The 17,407-nt window shown below is 40.7% G+C and overlaps 1 protein-coding gene across 1 annotated transcript; it reads right to left on the minus strand.

Annotated features, from left to right (window-relative positions):
* Positions 1 to 285: 285 nt before the first annotated feature.
* On the minus strand, positions 286 to 11,348 carry LOC111240133 (myosin-6-like). The gene is made up of 36 exons (XM_022770122.1): positions 11,145 to 11,348; positions 10,901 to 11,044; positions 10,653 to 10,809; positions 10,020 to 10,047; positions 9,814 to 9,919; positions 9,636 to 9,728; positions 9,488 to 9,551; positions 9,271 to 9,369; positions 9,081 to 9,184; positions 8,863 to 9,001; positions 8,618 to 8,736; positions 8,363 to 8,512; positions 8,063 to 8,233; positions 7,652 to 7,961; positions 7,468 to 7,547; positions 7,198 to 7,382; positions 6,236 to 6,359; positions 6,019 to 6,155; positions 5,684 to 5,939; positions 5,350 to 5,592; positions 4,749 to 4,925; positions 4,504 to 4,649; positions 4,000 to 4,090; positions 3,516 to 3,905; positions 3,267 to 3,393; positions 3,072 to 3,190; positions 2,786 to 2,982; positions 2,526 to 2,709; positions 2,285 to 2,450; positions 2,060 to 2,184; positions 1,671 to 1,979; positions 1,371 to 1,574; positions 975 to 1,271; positions 762 to 866; positions 571 to 666; positions 286 to 453 (listed from the first exon to the last, which is right to left on the minus strand). Exons 1-36 carry the CDS (start codon positions 11,346 to 11,348, stop codon positions 286 to 288), a joined length of 5,814 nt encoding a protein of 1,937 aa, XP_022625843.1.
* Between the last annotated feature and the right edge of the window lie 6,059 nt (positions 11,349 to 17,407).

Here is a 17,407-nt window from a genome sequence, read left to right on the forward strand (position 1 = left end):
TTTATTTTCTTCTTTGTAGTTTAGTGATTCACTTCTTAGTCTCTTCTTTAAAATTTTTTCGGTTCTCCTCCAGGGTGAGTGTGTAAAATACAGGAAGCAGAAAATGGTGGTGCATTCAAAACTCATTTATTCTTTATTCCACTCATGTTGCACGGAGAATAAAGAAACTTAAACACTACAATTAAACACTATTCTTGAAGATCCAGTTAAAGGCTTCACTCTTCATCATGTGATTTCTGTACAAAGAAAACAAGATTAGAAAAGATTCCATGACATAATTCTTAATTACATATAGCATCTCTCTGGATCATTACTGACCTTAGCAACAGAGTCTCGGCTCTTGGCTCTCAGCTTGTTGACCTGGGACTCTGCAATGTCGGCCCTCTCCTCTGCTTCCTCGAGCTCATGCTGCAACTTTCGCAGCTTGCTTAGATTTGTGTTGGACTGTTCTTCCTACAAAATCAAGATTAGTGTGTGAAAATTGTTAAATTCTGACTGTAGCTTGGGACTAACCCATAAAAAGAAAAAGGACAATGTTTTCTTAAACAGTGGTGTAGTATTTTAGCTTACAGCCTCCTCTGCAGCCCGCTTGTATGACTTGACTTTGAGTTGAAGTTTCTCCACCAGGTCCTGCAGGCGGCTCAGATTCTTTTTGTCCTCCTCTGTCTGTTTAATTAATTCAGAAGAAGTATTTGCTCAGTATCAACATTTTCATATTTTTGCTGAATTGTTATCACAGAAAATATGCATCTAGAGGATACCTGGTAAGTGAGCTCTTTGATGCGTCTTTCATACTTGCGAATTCCTTTGACTGATTCACCACTTTTCCTTTGCTCCATATCCACCTCATTTTCCAACTCTTTCACCTTGAAGCATAAGATATTAATCACACTTTTACAAGTTTGTTCAAGGCAGTAAAGCCTGAATTGTACACTAGTATGCAAGATAACACAGTGGGAATCAGAAGTATTTACCCTGGCCTCGAGCTTCTGGACCTGCTTCTTTCCACCTTTCATGGCTATTTGCTCAGCTTCATCCAGACGATGTTGCAGGTCTTTGATGGTTTGCTCCATGTTTTTCTTCATACGCTCCAGGTGAGCACTGGTGTCCTGCTCCTTCTTCAGCTCCTCCGCCATCATGGCAGCATCAGTAATGGCCTTCTTGGCCTTCTCCTCAGCATTTCTGCACTCCTGCACAGCCTCCTCCACCTCATTCTGAAGTAGGGTGGAGTCTCCCTCCAGCTTTTTCTTCTGGTTCAGTAAGCTGGTGTTCTGTAGGGAGAGTTAGGGAACATTAGTATGCAATATTATAAACTAATTTGGGTACGCTGAAAAACTGTAATACAGTGATTAAAGAAACTCTTGACATGCCTGGGAGTGCAGCAGCTGAACTCTCTCACTGACATCCAGCAGTTCCTGCTCAGCCAGTTTACGACCTCTCTCAGTTTGCTCCACCAGAGACCTCAGCTCATCAAGTTCAGCCTGCAGCAGGTTGTTACGTCTCTCCACAATTGCAATGTTCTCCTTCAGATCATCATTGGCACGGAGAGCATCATCCAGCTGCAGCTGGGAGTCCTGTCAAAAGAGAAAATCAAATTCTTTCTGTGACTAAAAGAACAAAGAAAATAATCCATAAACATGTCCTCATCACTGTTAGGACCTAGGGCGTACCTTCAGATGAGTATGGACTCCCTTGAGCTGCTTCTGTGCCTCTGCTGCCAGCCTGTTGGCCTGGCTCAGCTGGATCTCCATCTCATTGAGATCTCCCTCCATCTTCTTCTTAATCCTGAGAGCCTCATTCCTGCTGCGAGTCTCAGCCTCTAGGGAGCTCTGCAGAGTGTCTACCACTCTCTGATGGTTACGCTTGGCCTGCTCCATCTCTTCATCCTTCTCAGCCAGCTTGCGCTCAATGTCAGCCTTCACCTGGTTGAACTCAAGCTGAGCACGCAGGATCTTACCCTCCTCATGCTCCAGAGAGCCCTGGAAGAACAGTCTCTTCTATTAATATGCTTTTTTTTAACAATACTAGATATATTGATATCAAAAGCAAACTTGTGGACCTCAGCTTCTTCCAGAGCTGCTTGTATCTCAGCCTTCTCCTGCTCCAGCTGTTTACGGACCTTCTCCAGCTCGTGGATGCTTTTTCCTCCCTCACCAAGTTGTTCAGTCAAGTCAGAAATTTCCTCTGGTTGTGGCATATCCATTTATTTGATTACTCTCCCAACCTCGCTACTGTACTCTGTAATTGATATTATAAGACAAATCATGTTTTCACATCTTCCTACCTTGGAGATTCTTGTTTTCTCGTTTCATGGTCTCCAGATGATCCAGAGATTCTTCATAAGAGTTCTTCAATTTGAAGAGTTCGGTGCTAAGAGTACGAGCATCTTTCTGGGCACTTTCCAGCTCAGTCTGGGACTCCTCATACTTCTGCTTCCACTCAGCAAGGACCTAGTTAAACAATAATCAGAATTAGATTTACTCTATATTAATTAATCCATTCAATAATTTTCTTTCTCATATTACCTTGTCAAAATTTCTCTGTTTCTTGTCCAGAGCTGCAGCAGCAGCATTGGATCTCTCCACATCCACCATGAGATCCTCAATCTCACCCTGGAGCCTATGTTTGGTTTTCTCCAGGGAGGAACATTTAGCATTAACAGCCTCCACAGCTTCTTCTGCATCTTGCAGACGCTGTGCCAGTTTCTTCCTATTTGAGAAAATACTTGTCACAACTGTTCTCCATATTTCTAAAATTATGGCAAAGAGGAAACAGATGTTCTTACTTTGCATCTTCCAACTCCTCAGTCCTCTGGATGGCATCAGTCTCGTACTTGGTTCTCCACTGAGCCACCTCAGAGTTGGCCTTGGACATGTTGCGCTGAAGCTCAGCTTTGGCCTCCTGCTCCTCCTCAAACTGCTCCCTCAAGAGATCACAGTCATGGCGAGCAGACTGCACTGCATGGGCAAGTGCATTCTTGGCCTATGAGGGGATAGTCCAAGCTGTGTTAAACATACTGTGAAATCATGTACTATCCATCTGGAAACTGTATTTATGGTAAGTTAAGTTACCTTGACTTCTTCCTCTAGCTGTCTCTTGAGGTCTTCAGTCTGCTGAGTGTAAGACTGCTTCCCTCTGGTCAGCTGGGAGACCAAGGAGTCCTTCTCCTCCAACTGTCTGGCAAGCTCACCTTTTGTTAAGGAAGAAAATTATCCTTTTTTTCTTAATTATATATTCTATTTCAAAGATTCAAAGAACCGTCTTACCATTCTCAGTTTGAAGCTTTGCTTTCTGCATGGTGAAATCATTTATGATACGCTGGCCTTCATCACTTTTAGTCCTCAATTCACTCAATTGATCTTCAAGAGTGCGACACATTTTCTCCAAGTTAGTCTGAAAATAAAACAAAACTTAACACATTTGAAGGAACTCTTTCATTCAGACATCTTTAACCATAGAATAAAACTGACATCATGCCTTTCAGTTTGTTGGGGTAATTTATTGGCCATACTCACTTTGGACTTGATGATCTGCTCCATGTTGGAGACCACATCATCCAACTCCAGTCTGAGTTCACTCTTCTCTTTCTCCAACTTCTGTTTCACTCTTTGCAGGTTGTCAATCTGCTCTCCGAGGTCAGCCACACTGTCTGCATTCTTCTTTCTCAGTGCAGCAGCAGTGGCTTCATGCTGCAGAGTGGCCTCTTCAAGGTCTCTGCGCATCTTCTGAAACTCAGCCTCTCTCTTCTTGTTCATCTCAATCTGGGCAGCAGTGGCTCCTCCAGCCTCCTCCAGCCTCTCACTGATCTCCTCCAGCTCTCTGGCCAAGTCAGCCCTCTGTTTCTCCACCTTACCACGGGCAGCTCGTTCTGCCTCCAGCTCTTCCTCCAGTTCTTCAATGCGAGCCTAAGATGTACAATTTCCATTAAGCGTTCAGAGTAACAAGCACAACAATGTCATTTAAATGAGAAAAATGAAGGCTGTGTTAATGTCAGCTGACCTGTAGCTCCTTCAGTTTCTTTTGAAGTTGGGCCCCCAGTGCTTGTTCATCTTCAATCTTGCTGAGAAGTTGACTGATCTCAAAGTCCTTTCTGTTAACAGAAGATATATATTCAGCAAATTATTTCTACGTGAGATTTTTCTGACTTTTCATTGGGTAACGCTATTACCAGACTAGAACATCAGTATGAATCTAGAAAACCCCAGATTACATTAAATCATTAAATTTATTAATTTAATTAAATTTATGGTTCAAGTGGTGGAAAGATTGTAGTTATAAACTATGGTTAAGGTAAGGCAACAAAAAATATTGGATAAAGGAAGGGAAACTTGGTGTAAGGGCTACCATTGACTGCAGCTCTGTGACAGGGCAGGAATTCTAGTCTCCTGTCAGATTTGTTACACATTCATCCACAACCCAAATCTTGGGGGGTCACCCCACTTCCTGCACTGGCACTGTACATTGACATTGGATGTCAATTGTGCGGTGGAAGAGGAAACCTACTTCTTCAGCTTCTCTTCTAGTTGCTGCTTGTCGTTCTCCAGGTCCATTAGGCTCTCCTGGCTCAACTTCAGATCTCCTTCCAGTTTCCTCTTTGCTCTCTCAAGGTCCATCCTCACCTTCTTTTCTTGTTCTAAAGAACCTTCAAGCTATTTCACAGCATAGAAAAACAGATTTACTGTATAATACCTCAGACGTTAGAGTTATTGAGTCCAGATTCTGATGAACTTATGTAAGATTATACTCACATCATCGACTTGCTGCTCCAGCTTGGATTTGGCCTTGGTCAGAGTGTTGACTTTATCCTCCTCACTCTGCAGGTCATCCAGCGTTTGCTGATGAGCCTCCTGAAGAGCTTTCTTCTCTTTGGTCAACTTGGCAATGATTTCATCCAAAGCTGCCATCTCTTCAGTCAAGTTTTTAACCTTAAAAACAAATTACAAAGTCGATGTTACATCAGGGATGTAGAAACATTCTTCATGAATACATATTAAACTTCATTATTAATACTTCAACACCCAATATTCCCTCCCTCTGTTTTGGTCTCCACCAATTCCTCTCTTTAGCGGCTGAACACTCCATTATGTTCACCAGCTAGTCTCTAACTCTCTGTCTTCTGTCTGTTGCTTGTGGGTAGCTTGTATTATGTTTATTGGTGTTTTCTGCTGCTTGAAACAACACCATGAGAGTGGTGAGAGCTAACCAAACAAATAATAAAATTGTGAATCATAAAACCAAAAAACAATGAGCTCAAAGATGCTAAAACTGAACTGCAGATAATTCTCATTGGTTTATCTCTATGAGACTCCTCTCACATTACACATAAAATATTGTTAATAGTTCAACTACCTTGTTCTCAGTGGCATGCTTTTCCTTTTCCACTTTAGCCAGAGACAGCTCCAGATCATCAATGTCCTTCTTGAGTTCTGAGCACTCGTCCTCCAGCTTCCTCTTCTTGGCAGTAAGCTCTGCATTCATCTCCTCTTCATCCTCCAGTCTTTCTGTCAGCTCTTTGGCTTTGGCCTCAAGCTGGATCTTGCTCTTGATCAAACCCTCACAGCGCTCCTCAGCATCTACAAGATTATCTTGTTCCTGCAGACAGTAGATTTATCAAATGTTGTTATTCATCACATTTTTAAGTAAATCCTTGCAAGTTTTAGGTAAACTGAATGACTTATCCTACAGATTGGACTTGGAGCTGCAAGTTGTTCTTCTCTTGAAGAAGGGTGACCATCTTTTCCTCCAGCTCTTTTTTGCGGGCTTCAGATTTAGCATATGCCTCTTTAAGCTTCATGAACTCCTCCTTCATGTTTGCCATTTCCTTCTCAGTCTCAGCTGATTTCAGAAGTGGTTTGATCTTAAAGTACATCTTCATCCAGGGCCAATTCTTGACTCCCATGAAGGCACGTACGTTCCACTGGATCACCAGTAAGGCATCCCTGTGGATAACGTCAGTAAGGATGAATCCATTTTTCACAGTACCTTGTTTACAGTAAATGTGGCGGGTTAAGAACCAACCTGCGCTCAACAATCTTCTGGAACTCGATCCTGGCAAGTATCCCTCTGGCTCTTGCTTGAATTCTAGTGATGATGAGAGCGAGACGATCATCTCTCATCTCCTCAAGAACACCCAACAGTCCAGCTTTGAAGAAAACCTGATATTGACAGAATTAACAGTTTTTTATAAAACACATGAACCCTGCTCTTTTTAGTTAATATAGAAACAGAAACCGACCTTTGTGTGACCCAGTTTATACTGCTCATGGTCAATATCCAGAGAACCCAGCAATTTTTCTGCTGCTTTCTTGTTGTCAATGAACTGTCCCTCAGGGATAGAATTAGGGTTCAAGATGCGGTATCTGAAATGATATAGCCGTGACGTCATTAATATTATTGAATAAAGTATAAGGATAAGCCAGTCTGGATCAAGTTCCTGATTTAGTCTGTTTATGATGTTCTCTCACAGCCAATACAACCTTGTCTGCTGGGATCCAGCAGACACACAAATTTGTCCAATTTGCTAGGGAAGATGTCATGAGTCATGTTGTTGTCTGAAGGCTCTGGTGGAAGAGCACTACCAGTGGCATCATGGCTAGATGCTTAGGGCAATAGCAGTTACTAGCAGCACAGTGGTTATCAACGGAAAACACTGGCAACCAACAAGGAAATAAGGAATTGGAAAACCTACTTCTTGCCACTGTTTGAAACTTAAAGCTGACCTAGGGAGGCAGTTGAAGTTCTTAGACACCATCACAGAGACCGCACACAGGCTAGGTGTGTCCAGATTTCCAAAACAGTAATGCAAGTACTCCTGCTGGAATGGACTGTACACACTCTCTACACATACCTAGCACTGAACACAAGTATTGCAACCAAAGGCGGGTGCCGAGTTGCTCTCTCATTACCTCCCCTGTTTTTATACCAGCCCTTTGTCAGTTGCCAGATTGTTTCATATTTCAGGTCTCAGTGTATCTCCCTTTATGTTGTTCATGCTGTGGACTCTCATTCCAGCTACCTTATCTGCTATCAGTATTTTGCTACCTGTTGTCTGTTACCTGCCTGCCTGTATTTAAACCCGGTCTTCTTCATCTAACCCTGCTCTGTTAAAGTAACTTCACTGCACCAGCCTGCCAGTTGTGACATGAAAGAATAATAAATAGAATCAGCTTTTCTTGCCTTTGTTTAAAGTCTCCATATTGAATCCTGTTGGGGAATCCCTTCCTGCAGATCCTGATGCCTTCCAGCACACCGTTACAACGCAGCTGGTGCATCACCAGAGGATTCTCCATGGCCCCAGGAGTCTTGGTCTCATTGGGGATGATGCAGCGTACAAAGTGTGGATGAGTTGACCTGAGGTTGGTCATGAGTTTGTTCAGGTTCTCCTGTACATGTAGGAAATAAATATCAATTTGTTCTGTGTGCCAAAACCTAAGCCATGCAGTATATCAAACCTTAGACATAGTTTACCCTGTGCAGTGCTGACACAGTCTGGAAGGAAGAACCTTTCTTTTTTCCTCCCTTTCCCCCCTTGCCTCCTGCTTCCTGGGCTTTGTGGAAGGGTGATATAATAGTTTAAGTGTCATTTTCTTACACACTGATATTTTGGACAAATCATGGACAATAATAAACAATATGGTAAAATATGGCTTACCCGAATCTGCACCAGCATACCCAACAAACAGTAGAGCCAGTAATTTCAGGGTGGACTTCTGATACAGTCCAACCACAGTCTCATTCAGTGGGTCCTTGTTCTTCTCCAGCCAGTTAGTGATGTTGTAATCAACAGTACCAGCATAATGAACCAGGGAGAAATGAGCCTCTGGTTTCCCCTTAACAATCCTGGGCTTCTGGAAGTTGGGACTTTTACCCAGATGGTTGTCATACAGCTTGGCTTTAAATGTTGAATCACTAGCTTTGGGGAACATGCACTCCTCTTCAAGGATGGACATGATGCCCATGGGCTGAAAAAAGGAATTGATTTTAATTCACTGAATGTAAGCTTTTGCTTTTGTTAGATATTAATTTTCATCACCACTGATATCCAATTTAACTCTTCACCAACCTTTTCAATGAGTTCAATGCAGGCTGCCAAGTCCATACCAAAGTCAATGAATTCCCATACAATCCCCTCTTTCTTGTACTCCTCTTGCTCCAACACAAACATGTGGTGGTTGAAGAACTGCTGCAGCTTCTCATTAGTGTAGTTGATACACAGCTGCTCAAAAGTGTTGAACTGTATATTCAAGGAAATATTTGATGAAGATTATATATTCGTAAGATAAGTTTTCCTGTTTCCATGTTCATCCTCTCAAAGCTAGAGCTGATTTTATGTAGCATGTTCATTAAAATGTCTGACACTCACATCAAAGATCTCAAATCCAGCAATGTCCAGCACACCAATGAAGTACTGGCGAGGTTGTTTGGTATCCAGAGACTGGTTGATTCTCACGACCATCCACAAGAACATTTTCTCATACACTGACTTGGCCAGAGCACCAATAGAGTAGTACACCTCAAAAATTGCAAGTAATTAGATTAGCATTTGAACTCATTTTACTTCCTTAATTCCCAAAAGAACTCAAAAGAACTCAATGCAGTTCTTGCTTCTTCAGCTCACCTGCTGAACACTCTGACCTTTGGTGACCCACTCATTGCCTACTTTCACTCTTGGGTGACACAGGCCTTTGATTAGGTCAGCAGAGTTCAGGCCCATCAGATATGCAACTTTGTCAACGTCTGAAAATGGATTTTGTTTAGATCATGCCTTTACTATATCTTTTTGTTTGAAAGAGACTAGAATTTGTTATAGTGACACTCTTATTTTAATAATATACAGGAAGTGACTGTGTCCTGGTCCTTTACCCTCTGTGCCATCGGGTTCTGCCTGCTCTTCCCTCTGCTTCTGTTTAAACTTCATGTTTCCATAATGCATGATGGCTCCAGTCAGCTTGTAGATGCCATTCTTCTCCTCTTGGGTGAAACCCAGGACATCAAAAGCTTCCTATAACAACAGAATGACACATGAATTAGTAGTGAAACTGTATGTGTGGAGTTTTTAACAAGCACCCAGTTTCACCTACATCAGTAGCCATCAGCTCTTCTGCGTCATTGATGGAGGCCACGGTTGTCTCTCCTTGAGAGATGTAGGCATAGTCATAGGGGTTGTTGGTGATCAACAGCATTTCTGTGAATAAAAAGAATTTCTAGTCTTCTTTCTAGTGTGTATGTTATATTTTTGAGAGTCAAAAATATTTTTCATTAAATACTCACCCAGCAGTTCTGGTTTCCTCTGGGACAGAATCTGGTAGAAGATGTGGTAGTCTCTCTCAGCCTTTAGCTGATAAGTGACACGAGATTTCTCCAGAAGATCTGACAACACAGAGCTTATTGTTATTAGGGTGAGTTCTTTTGCTGGGAGAAATCTTTGCCTAACTTTATTCATTAATTTAATTTATTAATTTAATTTATATATGTTCTGTGTGCTTACAAGTTTCAATATCAGCTGAAGACAGTTTGCCACTGACTCCAAAATGGATTCGAATAAATTTACCCTGTAATGACAAAATATTTTTTGATACTTTGAACATAGCACAGTCTAATTGATAGTTGGGTTCTTTGAAATTAACCAAACTTACAAATCTGGAGGAATTGTCATTTCTGATGGTTTTTGCATTTCCAAAAGCCTCCAGAGCAGGGTTGGCCTGGATGATTTGATCCTCCAAGGTGCCCTGTGGATTTAATGGATGCCAAATTTAAGCTGTAGTTCAAAACTTCATCTTTTATTTTGATCATAATATGAACAGTGAAACAAACCTTCTTCTCCTGACTAACATCCTTCTTTCCAGAAACAGCTGCAATGCTGGCAAAGTACTGGATGACTCTCTTGGTGTTCACAGTCTTTCCTGCACCAGATTCCCCACTGGGGATGAAAAACATTCAACATATAACTGAACATTTTGTAAAAACATGACCTCTATTCTCCAAATTGAAAAAGCATATGATGTTGAAGAATTACTTACGTGATAAGGATAGACTGGTTTTCTCTGTCTGCAAGATTTAAGACAGTGTTCAGTGTTAGGTCAGTTTTATTTAAATGCTTACATAGTGTCAAAAAGGATTAGAATTTCTTAAAGGTCCCATATTCTACACTTGTCCAGTGTTTTATTGGAAGATTTGATATCCATAAGAAGATTTATTTGTCATTTTAAGAACCAAAAACCATCCCAATGTAGTTTTACGTTTCCTCTCTCAAACTTCTCTCTGGAGATCTAGTAAAATCAGGTCGGTGAGCCTGAGCCTCTCTTCTGATTGGCTTGCTGTTTTCTGAGTGGTTGAATAAAAATATAGCAGAGATCAGGTAAACACTCAGAGAAACCGAGTCCTGCAGTGTTGGATGGCGGGTCCAGGTGGGCAGGGCTTGAGGCATGGCTGTGGGTGATGACTGCTTTATTGTGACATCACAAAGTTACAGAGGTCCTGATGGCTCAGTTTCTGAATACAGGCTGTGTGCATTTATCTGTGGACTGGACGCTTTTATACTTTCACAGTATTAATATAGCACCTAGACCTGCTTTATAATAACAAAAGACATGGAAATCTCACTTTACACAATATGGGACCTATAGTCATGTTTTACAAAGATCTCAACATACCTGCCAGCATGTACTGGTAGGCATTGTCTGAGATGGAGTAGATGTGAGGAGGAGCTTCACTCCTCTTCTTTCCTCTGTAAGCGGTGACCACAGCCTTATCGTACACTGGCAGCCACTTGTAGGGGTTGACAGTCACACAGAACAGCCCTGAGTAGGTCTGTAGACAAAGATACACACAGCAAGTCTTTTTCATTGGACTGCAGGTTGTGTACAGTGGAGAGATCTGCAGGTTTGTGGTCATTACTCACATAGATCATCCATGCTGCATAACGCTCTTTGAGGTTAAACAGCACAGCAGGTTCATGGAGGAAGGTGAACATCGCCATGTCCTCAATTTTATCAAACTTTGGTGGGTTCTGAGGGTGGACATCTGCCTCCTTCACAGTTACTGTCTACAATCAGACATACATGTTAACTGTGTTGCTTTGCTCTATACCAAGGTTCAATACTCTAACTAGATAAAAAAAATACACAGTTGTGTTTACACTATACCTTCCCCTCTTCAGTGTCAACAGTGACTTTGTCGCCATCTCTACTTGTGATTGTGGCTTTAACATACTCCACCTCAGGGTCAGGCACAAAACACTGCCTCTTCATGTCGAAGGGTCGAGTCTGGGCCTCCAAGCGCTCCTTGTCTGACTTTCTCAGGAAGGGAGCAGCGGGCCCAAACTCTGCCATAATGGCGTCACTTGACATGTTGAAAGCTGTGAACCAAGGAAATGGTTTTAAAGTATTTTGATTTCATGGTCACTGGGGTAGCACTTGTAGAATTTATAAGTTAATTTCCCTGAAATTAGGTTCCCTGAACCTGATGTTCTTATACAATGTTAGTAAATCAGCTGTCTTTAGTGTTTTTTGTCAGCTTGATGAAAGACATTTACACATAATTCACAGAGGGTTTGGTAGCTACCAGTACTAGTAATAAAGTTTAAAGAGTATTCATTTTCATGAATTTTATTTTGGAAACCAAACAACATGGAGCTACTTACCTGTTTCGTCTTCCTCTCCTGCTTGATAGATTTGGTGTCCTGGGTGTCTAGAAAGCATTGACAGATGCCATTTTATTTTCAGTATGTGACATGATAGTTAAGATGTGATAAAGCATATGTGCATATACCTGCAGGTGCTGTGTTCCTGTCCTTATTCATCCTCCTGAACCCCTCTTTATACTTATCCAGGAGGCAGTGCTTCCACACTCAGCCGCCCTGTAAGGAAACAGGGAGAAAACAAAGGACACTCATCAAAAAAAGAACATCTTTATTTGGAAATAAAGGTGTGGACAACTAGAAGAGTCATGTAACGATTAGTTATTCCAACTGAAGGTTATGTTCTGGTCTTAGATCAGCATCTATTTTAGTATTCTCCCTTAAGTGGCTGAAAAGCCACCAAAATCATAAAAATGTGAAACTATATATATATATAATATATATATATATATATATATATATATATGTGTGTGTGTGTGTGTGTGTGTAAGATGTCTCAGTTATTTTTGATATATGAAATATTTGAAAATAATTTCCAGCATATTATGCAGTTAGAAATGTGTACATATATTTATTCTAGAAACTATACAAAGGCCTTGAGTTTCAAGAAACATTTTCTAATAGTAACTACAGTAAGACCTGCATCTGTTGGCCTGTCACAACAATACTAAGCACTGTCTGGGTGTCTGCAAACTATAGTATTGTCAAAGATAAACTTGTGAATTTTTGATTTGGATTCCTACTTCTGGTCCTTGTTTGACTCCGAATGGACCTCAGCTGACCCACCTCCATCTATAATAAAAGATCAAGTATGACAGTTGCTTGCTTTCAAAGGCTTCAGTGTCCATACTGTAAATAAATACATTTATCATACAGAACACTTAGCACCTCCCACACATACACATCATTAATGACAACAGGTCAATGATTGTAATAATTATCACATTAACAGAAGAGATCCTTAAATCACTTGTTTGTTGACTGGACCACCTGAAGACCTCCTCAAGAACCACACAAGCCCTTTTGACTTTAACAACTTCACACCCTAGGGTTCACCGTGACCTTGTAAGTCTTGACAGTTGGTTGTCAGCACCCAGCGTACCATTCCTCAGCACATCAAGGGCAGCGCTGAGGCTGTAATTCCCAGCTGTCTTGTGTCCTTCTACAGTTAACACTTATGATGGTAATTCACAAGCCTTCCTATATGCAGAAGGGGCCTTGTTCAGTTGTTCTAGTTGGTACTTGGACAGATATGGAAGGTAGTTAAAAGCCAATTTTAGGTGAAATTGTACTTTTTTGGTTGTTGTTGTTTTGTAGATTAATCATCTTTGCATAGTTTACAAAGACATATTACACATTCAGCTGTGATGTGTGAGGAGTTATTCCAGATACTCTGGTTCCCATTAATTTTTCCCATAGATAATGTTGCTGACTCAAAGTCTGGATCAGCATGAAACTCTCCTGCTTCATTTGTCAGTACAACTACAGTACAAAATATCTGCTCCTTTGATAGAAAGTCAAAACATCCAAATTTTGTCCAGTAATTAAGAATTTGGTTAGTGGGGCAGGTGAGCCATTAATGGCAGGTGACAGCTGAAGATCTTACAATCTGAATTAAGCAGAATTAGCAGCTTAAATCAGTTCACTGTTAAATTCTGCATTCATTTTGAAAAATTCCAGCAGCTGTGGAGTCACGTTTAGTTAACCACTGTAACAACAAAGAGTTTAAATTTCACTCGTGCTCTGAACTGGAATTTGAAAGACATAAGCATTCCATGCAGAGATGGTCCAAAGAAACTTTGACATTTTGGAAAATATGCTTATTTTCTTTCATGCTAAGGACTGATACCTGATACCTTTCACATAGTAAATATAAAGCTCCAGTCAAAAGCCTGATAGCTTAGCTGAGCATGAAGATTTGAAACAAGGGGAAACAGCTAGCCGAAGGTAACAAAATCCACTTATCACTGCCACTAAGGCTCATTGATTAACATTTTGTATCTTGTTCATTTAATACATACAAGCTGTTTCCACCTGTTTCCAGTGTTTATGCTAAGCTAAGATAACAGGCTGCTGGCTGTAGCTTCATATTTACTATGTGAAAGGGATCAGGTATCAGTCCTCAGCATGAAAGCAAATAAGCATATTTATAGAGAGACATACAGACTGTCATATCAATCTTCTTATCTAACTAAAAATAGCACACTATCCCTCAAAGGAAAAGTCAGGATATCTCAGCCATTCGCAGTTCCTCCAGACTTTATGAAAGTTCAGTTGTAAATCTCAGAATACCCTTTAATAAAATGTAAACAAAACAAACTGATGCTGCTGAGGTAACAGAACTATATACATCAACAGCCTTCTATTGTCTCTAATTCAGTTACCATATGTGCTCCTAACTTTTTGTAAGTTTAAATCAAACACAATGCTCAGATGTTGATATTTAATGTTCATTTAACATTCATTTTTTGTCAAGTTACTGTCAAGAAACTTACAGTTCAACTTTATATTAAAAGTGGACATTAATCATTTGAAGCACAAGGAAAACATTTTTATATTTCTACTAATAATGTATTGACTACTCAGACTTTATTCTTGTGTCATATTTAAAAATGTGGCATTACTTTAACATTTTAAATCACATACATGATAACACTAGCATACATTATGTGACAGTCTTCTGCATCAGTTCATCTCCTATTTATAAACAATGGAGTGTGATCAGATGTCAGCCAAAAGGCTCACCAGCACAATGTCTTGAAAAGAAAGCAGGGTGGGCCACGAGGTGTTTACGGCACATTGTTTCCTTGCTTTTATCCTGGAGCTCAGACACAGAGCACCAGGATAATGGGGGTGGTCCCATGTCACAGCAGGATGTCAAGATGTTTGTGTCACAACTGAACTAGGACTTGAACCCAAATGCAGGACTCCAAGACAAAGTACCAATTAACAATATTTTAATAACAAAGTAGCAAAGAAAAATCACTCTTACAGAGGAATATATATTCAACGTACCCAAATAAAAATCACTCACAGAGAGGAAAAACTGTAGAACAAAAAAACACTCTTTCGAGGAAAACCAACAAAGATTCAGGACAAAGGCAAAGACTAAGGGCCTGATTTACTAAGATCCCAAATAAAGAGCGCTAAATTGCGTCGGCACACAGATAGATTGCGTGCGCTGCCTGTTTGGGCTTTGCGAGTGATTTACTTAGATTAACAGCGCAATTGACTACAGGGGCAAAAGTGATCGAGCCGGCCCTATTTAAATGAGGATTTTGCGCGAGTTAAGGGTGTTCACCATGGTGAATGCAAACGAGCAGACCTAACGGAAGCGCAAATTTGAAGCCACGGAATTGGAGGTGCTGGTACAAGAGGCAAACAAGCACATTTCTGAGTTATAGCAAAGGAATTTAACCGTTATTAGGAGGAACGCAATATGGGAGGCAATCTGTGACAAGGTTAATGCTGTGGGGAAAACCAAAAGAACACCGGATGAAATGAAGAAAAGGTGGCAAGACATTCGTAGAAGAACAAAGAAAAAAAAAAAGTTTCAGGAAAAAATGATAGGAACTAGGCCGAACTAAATGTTTCCTATGTCTAAAAGAAAGTGGGCTTTAGTACATAAAAATGTGAGTTTTTGGTTTTGTCAAAATAGCACAAACAAGAAACACTTGACATTATGATGCAACATTTATTATTTAAGGATTTTCTGAACTCTGAACGAATGACTTTTTTGTTTTTTTCTTTTTCAAAGGACAATCATGGCATCGCCGGATAACCGATATGTCTCGATTATTTTTTCTTCTGCCATTCCAAAAAGAGTGACACGAACAGAAAAGATGCGTTCTCTCCGTTGCCTGTCGTGCCTACGCCGCCTCCTTGCAACAATGACCGCAGCCATCTGTGTGCACGGCTGTGCCAGGTAGCCTAAGACTTGACTTTCAAACGTGCTAAATATAGACGCAAAAATAATCAGCGCAATTAGTTTGAGGTTTGGTAAATCACATTGCGTGCGCAAAATGATTCTATTTGCCATCTGCTCCTCCCAATATTTTGCACGTTCTGGCAGGCACGCCTATATTGCATATTCATGAATGCAGAAGCGCACAAATGGATAGCGCGTGTTATTTGCCCGACTTACAGACGCAATCCTTTTGGTGCGCCCGGTTGGTAGATCAGCATCAACATGTGTTTGTGCGGTGCTGTCGCGTTTGCGCACGTTTTTACGCCACGCAAAGCTTTAGTAAATCAGGCCCTAAGTATCAAAATAATGTAAAGCAAGACTATGGCAAAAAACATAACACAGAATTCAAAACCTGACTTGGATAATGTGGCCGGTGTGGTTCTCTGACGACAAGACGAACTGGCACAGGACAAAGGGAAACGCAGACTATATACACAAACAAGGTAATAGGGAAACAGGTGGAAACAATCAGGGCGGGGCAGACAATCAGACCAGTGGGAACACACAAGGGAAAAGAGGAAGTTACCTGAAACGACGAGGAGAGTTAGGTTTTCAAAATAAAACAAGAAGTCACAAGACAGACAAAACTAAACATAACTTAACGTTTTTTCATGGACATGACAGTTTGTGAGTGAAACTGTAAGGAGAGTAGAATGGAGGAAATGAGTAAATCACCTCCATATGTAACCTGCTTAAAAAAAGGACAATAAATAGTTTAAATATGTTTATGTTTGATAAATTGTGATTAAAAGTATTAAGAATAATATTTCATGAAGTTTGACAAAAAGTGTTTAAAATAGTTTAATAAATAAGTTTAAAAAGTTTAAAAGATACAAATGTGCACTTTAAGATATTTTGTGTTATTTTGAAAAGCCACAGGGTTAAAAAAGAACTACCGATTGTGAAAATTGTAATTCTGGTAATTAATTGGTTAAGATCTGGCTAAACAGGAAGTGTATGTATTTTTGTGTGTGAAAAGAGAAACTTGACAGTTGCGAGAGAGAGAGCGGGATACTCGACGAGGAAAAGAGAGAACTGCTGGCGTTTAATGTGGTAGAGTAAGCAAATATGCAGAACACGGACATTGTTTGTAAAAAAGTATCAGGAGATAAGCGGACAGTGAATCTCGTAGTGACTGATATTCAGCGCAACACCGTGTTCCAGTGAAAGGACGAATACTTTGGCAGAGAGTATTCAATGAGGAGCGCAGCTAACAGCTAATGCAGCTCGCATTAGCTTAGCTACTTCTTCATCCACGTGCAGCTAACCCAGCTACTCGACTAGGGGAAGAAGTTAGCCTGCTGTGTGCCGGACCTGTTGAGACGATCAGCGGTGAGGTTCTACCGGGAGCGTGGGAGTCATCTGCAGCCGTCTTGGCAGCAACACGCTGGTCCAGACAGGAAGAATCGCCACCATCCGCCCATGTATCAGCAACCCGCTGGTACTGCATACGGGACGAGGACGCCATCACTGCAGTGAGTCTCTTAACTTTTTTATTTCAGCGCTTTAGCGTGAAGCAGCCATTTTGTTTCTGGCTACAACGCACACGAGCATCGCTTCGGGCCTGCATCGTTAACATCCTTTTTCAGTTAGTTATAACTGCCGGCTTTAGGTGTGTTATTAATTTTTTTTTATAATGAGTGCACTCAAAATAAGGGGTTATTTGAATATTTAGAAATTGATCAGTTAAAGGTACAGAAAGGTTTTGAATTTGAGTGTTTATTTTGTGTGTATTTTCATTGTTGGGAGAACATTTGTGTTTATATTTACATCAGTAAATCTTTAAAATTTACCTTTCTTCT

This window comes from Seriola dumerili, unplaced genomic scaffold, assembly GCF_002260705.1.
Source record: "Seriola dumerili isolate Sdu_G_001 unplaced genomic scaffold, Sdu_1.0 BDQW01012297.1, whole genome shotgun sequence".
Lineage (NCBI taxonomy): Eukaryota > Metazoa > Chordata > Actinopteri > Carangiformes > Carangidae > Seriola > Seriola dumerili.